At 54.1% G+C, this 9,443-nt stretch overlaps 1 protein-coding gene across 2 annotated transcripts in view; it reads left to right on the top strand.

The window, feature by feature from the left end:
* The first annotated feature begins 3,937 nt into the window (after positions 1 to 3,937).
* LOC105723395 (Fc gamma binding protein) overlaps positions 3,938 to 9,443 on the top strand; it is a 107,187-nt gene continuing 101,681 nt past the window's right edge. For both annotated transcript variants that reach the window (XM_064381329.1, XM_012435659.2), the window contains exons 1-5: positions 3,938 to 4,031; positions 4,179 to 4,460; positions 6,801 to 6,858; positions 7,959 to 8,201; positions 9,215 to 9,432. In XM_064381329.1, coding sequence (XP_064237399.1) covers positions 3,963 to 4,031; positions 4,179 to 4,460; positions 6,801 to 6,858; positions 7,959 to 8,201; positions 9,215 to 9,432 — 870 coding nt within the window. In that variant the 5' untranslated portion in view covers positions 3,938 to 3,962. The remainder of the gene's footprint in view (positions 4,032 to 4,178; positions 4,461 to 6,800; positions 6,859 to 7,958; positions 8,202 to 9,214; positions 9,433 to 9,443) is intronic.

The following is a 9,443-nucleotide window of genomic DNA, read 5'->3' as shown; positions in this document are numbered from 1 at the left end:
ACAAAACAAAAAACCCATCTCTACTAAAAAAATATGAAAAAATTAGCCGGGCATGGTGGCTCATGCCTGTAATCCCAGCTACTCAGGAGGCTGACGCAGGAGAATCACTTGAACCCGGGAGGCAGAGGTTGCAGTGAGCTGAGACTGCACCATTGCACTCCAGCCCGGGCAACAAGAACCGAACTCAGTCTCAAAAAAAAGAAGTATCTTAACCACTTTGACTTTATTTCCCTTGCTCTGCTCGCATTGCCCCCCACTGTGCCAGTTTCTACTCCAGCCTGCACCCAGCGCTAACACTGGTTAAATATTCTAAGACAACCCGACCTTTCCTGGTGTGTGTGATGATAATTAAAAGGCATTCAGAACTCTGTAAAAGGCATTCAGACTGAACCACTGCACTCCATGTTTTTTTTTTTTTTTTTTTTAAGCCTTTCAGACCTCCACAAAGAATTAAAATTTATACCATGACCCCTTGCCCTGGGGTGCACTGTCTGCAAGCCAGTGGAATGTTTCCTGAAATCCTCGGCCCTCCCCAGCTTGAGGAAGTCTGCAGGAATGATGGAAGGGGTCTGTACCTTTTTATTTTTTTGAGATGGAGTCTCACTCTGTCACCCAGGCTGGAGTACAGCGTGTGCAATCTTGGCTCACTGCAACCTCTGCCTTCCAAGTTTGAGTGATTCTCCTGCCTCAGCCTGCCAAATAGCTAGGACTACAGGCATGTGCCACCACACCTGGCTAATTTTTGTATTTTTAGTAGATACGGGGTTTCACCACGTTGGCCAGGCTGGTCTTGAACTCCTGACCTCTGCCCCAGAGGCGGAGGTTGCAGTGAGCCAAGATCAAGCCACTGCACTGCAGCCTGAGTGATAGAGCAAGACTCCATCTCAAAAAAGGAAAAAAAAAATGAGGTATCTGAGACCTGGAATGTGTTTCCCCCATGATCATCCAGGGCAGGAATTTGCTTCCCACAGCTGGCTGTCCAAATTCTGCTAAAATATCTTCTATGATGGGAAGCTTATTCTCTCACCAGACCCAACTGGAGACCTAATTTGCCTCCAGGTTACTTTGGTTTACAAGGTCTGGCTTTACTCCTTGGGGCCACATAACCTGTCTGAGCAGGGGTGATGGGGAAGGCGGGTCTCAAATGTCAGCCCTAGAAGCTTACATATTTAGAAGGCACTGGGGAGTTACAGAAGAGTCTAATGCAGGTGAAGGACACGGTCTGATTTGTGCTTAGATAAACCTCACAGGGCCAGGCATGGTGGCTCATGCCTATAATCTCAGCACTTTGGGAGGCCAAGGTGGGAGGATCAGTTTTGCCCAGGAGTTCAGCCTAGGCAACATAGGGACACCCCATCTCTACCAAAAACAATAAATTAGCCAGGCATGGTGGCTCATGCCTGTTATCCTAACTAGTTGGGAGGCTGAGGTGGGAGGATCATTTAGCCCAGGAAGTCGAGGTTGCAGTGAGCTAGGATAGTGCTACTGCACCCCAGTTGGGGCAACAGACAGACCCCATCTCAAAAAATTAAAGACCTCAAAGGCCAGAGTGGTCATGGCTGAGGGAGGCACAGGCAGAGAAATCGGGTGGAATAAAAGAATCACAGGGGGATGTGGGAGCTCAGAGGAGGCGCTTGATGCCCCTGGGGACTGTTAGGGAGTGCTGTCTAGAGGAGGTGAAGTCTGAATGGTGGAAAAGGAATTAAAGAAGGGAGTGGAGCTGGGTGCGGTGGCTCACACCTGTAATCCCAGCACTTTGGGAGGCCAAGGCGGGCGGATCATGAGGTCAGGAGTTTGAGACCAGCCTGGCCAACATGGTGAAACCCCATCTCTACTAAAAACAAAAATTAGCCAGGTGTGGTGGTGGGCATCTGTAATCCCAGTACACGGGAGGCTGAGGCAGGAGAATCGCTTGAAACTGGAAGGCGCAGGTTGCAGTGAGTAGAGATGGCGCCACTGCACTCCAGCCTGGGAGAAAGAGTGAAACTGTCAAAAAAAAAAAAAAAAGTGGAAAAGACAAAAACCGTGGAAAGGAGCCTGGGATATTCTGCCCAGTCTGACCCATGGCCCTGCCTTGCTCAAACACCAGTGTTGTCAGAATTAAGAGAAGACTCTTTAGGCTGGTGGTTGTTTTTTTTTTGGTAGAGAAGGGTGTCTTGCTGTGTTGCCCAGGGTGGTCTCAAGCTCCTAGCCTCAAGCAGTCCCCTGCCTCAGCCTCCGAAAGTGCTGGGATTATAGGCGTGAGTGCCCAGCCTGGTCTTTCATTCATTAAAAACTTAACTGGGCTGGGCGTGGTGGCTCACACCTGTAATCCCAGCACTTTGGGAGGCCGAGGTGGGTGGGTCCCCTGAAGGTCAGGAGTTCGAGACCAGCCTGGTCAACATGGTGAAACCCTGTCTCTATTTAAAAATATAAAAAATTAGCAGGGTGTGGTGGCACGTGCCTGTAATCCTACCCAGTTGGGAGGCTGAGGCAGGAGAATCGCTTGAATCCAGGAGGCGGAGGTTGCAGTGAGCCAAGATCTTGCCATTGCACTCCAGCCTGGGCAACAAGAGCAAAACTTCTAAAAAACAAAATAAAACCCCAAAACCCAAAACAAAACAAAACAAAAACTGAGCACCTACTGTATGCCTGGCTCTGCTGGGCTATGCCATACTTCTCTGGAAGAAAAACATAAATTGAAACTGCATTTTTCCCTATAATAGCCTCTAAACACTAAATTCTTTTACTTTGGGGGAAAAAAAAGCCCAGCTCAAGGGCTTTGCCCCATTCCTGGCGGGGAGCAATTATGACCAGAGGGACTGGGACATCTGCTCCTAATTAGCTTTTCCTGCTGAGGTCCTGGAATACTAAAGGATTTCTGAAGGGCCCTGGTGTCCCCCACCCCCATTCTTCTGGGGTAGGGGAGCGGGTTCCTGTATGTGAAGACCCAATTTCCTGCCCATTTGCTCCTCACACCTTCCGGAGACCAAACGGGCAGCCCAGCTGCGGCCCGAAGGGGGAGGGGCGCGGCCGCCCGGCAGATGGCGGCATTTACATACAGCTGGGAGCCCCCTCTGAGGCCGGGCTTCTCGCCCTGGCGTCTGGTGCGTCCGCGATGCGGGGTTTGGGAGGGTGGCTTTGTCTTGAGGAAGGGGAACACACACACGCCCGCACACAGGGGTCCACAAAGAGCCTCAGATTTTCATCATATCCACACACAGCTACACCGGTGGACCTCTCAAAGCCAGTCTCATTCACACAAACGAACGCACACAGGGGTTCACAAAGAACTCTGTATCTTCATCGTACCCACACGTGGCTACATCCGTGGACCTCCCAAACCCAGTCTCATCCACACACAGGCGTCCTCAGCCATTCCCCGCCGTGCACAGCCTCTACCATACCCGCACAGAGCACAAAGTCACAGGTTTGTACGCCTACATAGGACCTCCCGTAAACACGCACGGAGAAGCATCCACACGGCCACAGAATCTCGAAGCGCCACACAGTCACGAAGTCGTGTACGCATCTAGTTTCCCACTCGGGGGTGCGTGCAGAATCAGAAATGTTTACAATCTCATAATTGTGTCAGTCACAGACAACTCCAGGCATATGCTGAGCCGCGCAGTCCCACGTGGACACGCAGTCACAAAGTCGTGTGCACCCTCCAGCAGCGCTGGTCCATACCACACACACCGAGTCTTAAAATCATGTACAACCTCACACACAGGCTTAGCCCCGAAACTCCACCCCACGCCAGCCACACACAAAGTCGCGGGATCACCCACTCACGACCTGGCCCGTGCCCACGACCACAGACGAAATCTCTCTGTTGCTCCTGCACGCTCCCCTTCCCCGGTGACCGACCACCCTCCCTTGGTCCCCTGGGGCCGGGTAGCTGCCTGAGGGGCGGGGCCATTCCCTCAGATATAAGGCTCGGAAGCCAGCAGCTGCGACTCCCGAGACCCCCCCAGAAGGCCATGGTCTTCCCACGGATGTCCCGGCTCCTGTCCCAGACCGTGATCCTAGCGCTCTTTTTTCTCCCCCAGGTCAGAGCCAGGCGGGAGGTGGCGTGGAAAGGGATGAATGCGGGAGTGGGGTGAGGGTGCGACCTGAAGGTCCTGAGGAGGGGGCGCGGGGCAGACGGGACGTCTGGGTCCCCCGGCTGCCTCACCCTGCGCCCACCTCCATCCCAGGCACGGCCCGCTGGCATCTTCGAGCTGCAGATCCATTCTTTCGGGCCGGGTCCAGGCCCGGGTGCCCCGCGTTCCCCCTGCAGCGCCCGGGGCCCCTGCCGCCTCTTCTTCAGAGTCTGCCTGAAGCCTGGGCTCTCGGAGGAGGCCACCGAGTCCCCGTGCGCCCCGGGAACGGCGCTGAGTGCGCGCGGACCCGCCTACACCGAGGAGGCCGGAGCACCCGCGCCTCATCTGCCACTGCCCGACGGCCTCTTGCGGGTGCCCTTCCGGGACGCCTGGCCGGTGAGTGCTGCCCTCGGGGTACTCCCGCTGCTGGAGGCCTAATCCTGCCACTGAAACCCCCACCTCCTCTCCCCTCCAGCTTCCAAGACCCTAATCCTGCCTCCCTGCCTCCCAGGGGGTGGACCAAATTCCCAGACCAGTAACTCTACGATCGTCACATTCCCAGACCCCTAAACCCTGCACACTGGGGAATCTAAATGTTCTGATTCCCCAGCCCTGCATGCTGGGACCCCAAATTCCCAGAATCTCAAACCCAACCTCTAAAATCCTCAACTCAAAGAACTCTATCTCTGCTCCTTGGGGATCCCTAAAAACTGGGGTCCTCATCTTTATCCCCAAACCTCTCACCTTGTCTTGGGGACCACTAATATCTTCTCTCTCTCTTTTTTTTTTTCCTGTCCTCAGTTCTTTCAGTTGGGTCCTGTATTAATTACTCTTTCACCTCCAAAATCCTGTCTCCCATCCCCACAACCCTAAGGCACAAAGATTTTTTTATTGTTGTTTTGAGACAGAGTTTTGCTCTTGTTGCCCAGGCTGGAGTGCAATGGTGTGATCTTGGCTTACTGCAACCTCTGCCTCCTGGGTTCAAGCGATTCTCCTGCCTCAGCCTCCTGAGTAGCTGGGATTCCAGGTGTGCACCACCACGCCTGGCTAATTTTTTTGTATTTTTAGTAGAGACTGGTTTCTTCATGTTGGTCAGGCTGCTGTCAAACTCCCGACCTCAGATGATCCACCCACCTCAGCATCCCAAAGTGCAGGGATTACAGGCGTGAGCCACTGCGCCTGGCCCTAAAGGCACAAAGATGAACAGACCTGTATTAGAATTCTAGATCCTTGTCTTTTTGGACAAGTAACTGTCTGGTTTCCAGTCTCAGTTTTCTAAGCTATAAAATGGGATCATCCTGGTACCTCACAAGGGTCTCTTTTGAGCGATTCAACCACATCTCTTGAATAAAGTGCTTACCACGTAGTATGTGCTCAATAAAGCAAGCCATGTTCAGTGGCTCACCCTGTTAATTCCAGCACTTTGGGAGGCCTAGGCAGGAGGATAGCTTTAGCCCAGCAGTTTGAGACCAGTCTCAGTAATATAGTGAGACCTTGTCTCTCTCTCTCTCTTTTTTTTTTTTTGAGACGGAGTTTCGCTCTTGTTACCCAGGCTGGAGTGCAATGGCACGATCTCGGCTCACCGCAACCTCCGCCTCCTGGGTTCAGGCAATTCTGCCTCAGCCTCCTGAGTAGCTGGGATTACAGGCACGCGCCACCATGCCCAGCTAATTTTTTGTATTTTTAGTAGAGACGGGGTTTCACCATGTTGACCAGGATGGTCTCGATCTCTTGACCTCGTGATCCACCCGCCTCGGCCTCCCAAAGTGCTGAGATTACAGGCGTGAGCCACCGTGCCTGGCGGAGTTTCCCTCTTGTTGCCCAGGTTGGAATGCAATGGCAGAATCTTGGCTCATCGCAACCTCCGCCTCCGAGGTTCAAATGATTCTCCTGCCTCAGCCTCCTGAGTAGCTGGGATTACAGGCATGTGCCACCACGCCCAGCTAATTTTGTATTTTTAGTAGAGACAGGGTTTCTCCATGTTGGTCAGGCTGGTCTTGAACTCCCGACTTCAGGTGATCCACCTGTCTCGGCCTCCCAAAGTGCTGGCCTATGAGACCTTGTCTCGACTAAATAAATAAATAAAAGAAAGAAAATTAGTGGAGCATAGTGACATGTGCGTGTAGTCCCAGCTACTCAGGAGGCTGAGGTGGGAGAATTGCTCGAGCCCCAGAGGTTGTTGCAGTGAGCCAAAATCTCTCCACTGCACTCCAGCCTGGTTGACAGAGTGAGACCCTGTCTCAAAAAAAAAAAAAAAAAAAAAAAAAAAAAAAAAAAAAAAGGCCAGGTGCAGTAGTTCATGCCTGTAATCCCAGCACTTTGGGATGCCGAGGCGAATCACAAGGTCAGGAGTTCGAGACCAGCCTGGCCAACATTGTGAAACTCCATCTCTACTAAAAATATAAAAGTTAGCCAGGTGTGGTGGTGCGCGCCTGTACTCCCAGCTACTCAGGATGCTGAGACAGGAGAATCACTTGAACCTGGGAGGCAGAGGTTGCAGTGAGCTAAGATTGTGCCACTGTACTCCAGCCTGGGCAACAGAGCAAGACTCTGTCCTAAAAAAAAAAAAAAGCCACAGATGTCATTCCCTCCCTGGACTGGGCTGGCCCCTCTGGGGATTGTTCTTGCTTGCTTGGTTCCTAGCACTTGCCATCACCCTTCCCTCCTGAACTCTGGCCTTCACTGAATACTTACCCTAACCACTGTCTTTCATTCCCCCTTCCTTCACCCAACCAGGGTACCTTCTCTCTCATCATTGAAACCTGGAGACAGGAGTTAGGAGATCAGATTGGAGGTAAGTGTCTTCTGCCTTGGGACTGGTGGGGAGCTGGGGCCCACGTGAGACTCGGGGTTGATGGTGTTGTCTGTAGGTCTTATGATGTCATCACAGCTCCTGGGGTGGGGTGCTGGGTGTTGGCTGCTCCAGGGCTCTTGGCATCTCAGGCACAGACATGTCCTGGTACTGGATGTAGCAGTCTGTGGTCCTGGTACCAGATGAAGTTGGGGAAATGCTCTTACTACCGAAGCCACCAGAGCAGGGCATAGCATTTCACAGCCCTACTTCATCACCATCTGATGTTGAGAGCTCAGGGTGCAATATGAGTTACTTCTGGTTCTTCTATGTGAAGCTTTTTTTTCCCCCCGAAATGGAGTCTCACTCTGTCACCCAGGCTAGAGTACAGTGGCGTGATCTTGGCTCACTGAAACCTCTGCCTCCCAGGTTCAAGCAATTCTCCTACCTCAGCCTCCCGAGTAGCTGGGATTACAGGTGCCCACCACCATGCCCAGCTACTTTTGTTTGTATTTTTAGTAGAGACAGGTTTCACTATTTTGGCCAGTTCTCGCTCTCTATAAGAGAACTGTTTTTTTTTTTTTTGAGATGGAGTCTCGCTCTGTCACCCAGGCTGGAGTGCGATGGTGCCATCTCAGCTCGCTGCAACCTCCGCCTCTTAGATGAATGTGATTCTCCTGCCTCAGCCTCCTGAGTAGCTGGGATTACAGGCGTGCCATCATGCCTGGCTAATTTATTTTTTATTTTTAGTAAAAACAGTTTCACCATGTTGTTCAGGCAGGTCTTGAATTCCTGACCTCAGTTAATCCTCCTGTCTCGGCCTCCCAAACTGCTGGGATTACAGGTTTGAGTCACCGCGCCTGGCCGAGAGAACTGTTACCTAGGGTATAGAGGGGACCCCGACATTGCAGGTCCCAGGGTGCACTGGGGAGTTCGCAGCCTTGCTATGTAAGGAGGGTGACTGCCATTCTCGCGAGGTCCAAGGACCCCAGGGTTCCATGGGGGTGTTCTGGCTTCGCTAGGAGGGGCAGGGAGAGTGCGGCCGGGGCGCTCAGTGTGCACCCGCGTCCCACCCCAGCGCCCCTCCTTTGCCCGACCCGCAGGGCCCTCCTGGAGCCTGCTTGCACGCATGGCCGGCAGGCGGCGCCTGGCAGCTGGGGGCCCGTGGGCCCGGGACGTTCAGCGCGCAGGCGCCTGGGAGCTGCGCTTCTCGTACCGTGCGCGCTGCGAACCGCCAGCCGTCGGGGCCGCGTGCACGCGCCTCTGCCGCCCACGCAGCGCCCCCTCGCGGTGCGGCCCGGGACTGCGCCCTTGCGCGCAGCTGGAGGACGAGTGTGAGGCGCCAAGTGAGTCCTGAGTTCGACCCCACCCCCTCCCAGCCGGGGACCCCGGCCCCTCCTGAGCGTCACTCGCGGTCCCTAGTCCCTTCTCACAACCCAGTCACCCTCTTCAAGGTGCTCTAGAGCCCCCACCACGTACCACAGGCACCCCTCTCCAGGGAGCTGGGGAACGCGCTGACTGCTGCGGATGTACCCTAAACCCCGCTAACCATCCAGCTGCCACCTTCGGGGAAACTGAGGACCCTAGACTTCTCTTCAGCTCTGCCTTGCTACTCCAGCCCCCTTCCCTCTCCCAGCCCTCTCGTTATCTCAAATAGGAAGCCCACACCCATTTCCCATGCTGGCACCCTCCAGTTCTTTTCCTAACCCACACTCACACCATGTCCCGATGCTAGGACCCCAAAGCTCTTCTAATTCTGCGGCCCTCCTGACTCCCACCTGGAAGCTTTGGAAACTCCTCCCAGTCCATTCCCGCCAAGGAATCCTCCATCCTCTGTCCCTGAGGTTGCAGGCCAGAACCCATGGCTTCTTAAAGCTTGGGATTCTTCAGATCCCTCCCATAATTTCAGAGCCCTATCAAGACCCCTAGGATTCCCAGGCTAATCCAGATCTTCCCAGAGCCACCCTAATTCAAGACACTCCCATCTTCCCTGAAAGGCCAGGTGTCCCCCCCACCAATCCCAAATTCCCTCCCTTTCTCCTGTCCGCATGTTCTGACCAGGGTGCCCCCGGCCCATCTTCCTTCAAAGAGTACAGTCTCCAGCCCAATGGCCTGGGTTCCCATCCTCACTCCTTCATTTCCTAGGTGGACTGGTCACTTCGCCTCTGTGGGCCTCAGCTTCCCTGTCTGTAAACTGGGGGGAGGGTCACAATACCATCTAGTCCCGATGATTATCTGTCACAAGGATGAAGCAAGGTGGGGCAGGGAACGTGCTCAGAAACCTCCCTGCTTTCCGTCTTGCCCTTGGCCCTCCCCGACATTGGTGATTCCTTTCTCTCTGCCTCTCTGTCCCCCATAGCAGAGTGCCAAGCAGGCTGCAGCCCAGAGCACGGCTTCTGTGAGCAGCCTGGTGAATGCCGATGCCTGGAGGGCTGGACTGGACCCCTCTGCACGGTCCCTGTGTCCACGAGCAGCTGCCTCAGCCCCAGGGGCCCGTCCTCTGCCACCACCAGATGCCTTGTCCCTGGGCCTGGGCCCTGTGATGGGAACCCGTGTGCCAACGGGGGCAGCTGTAGTGTCAGTATCAC

Source organism: Aotus nancymaae, unplaced genomic scaffold (assembly GCF_030222135.1).
Source record: "Aotus nancymaae isolate 86718 unplaced genomic scaffold, 86718_ANA_hifiasm-v0.15.2.pri h1tg000028l, whole genome shotgun sequence".
Classification (NCBI taxonomy): domain Eukaryota; kingdom Metazoa; phylum Chordata; class Mammalia; order Primates; family Aotidae; genus Aotus; species Aotus nancymaae.
This window is presented reverse-complemented; position numbering and strand designations above follow the sequence as displayed.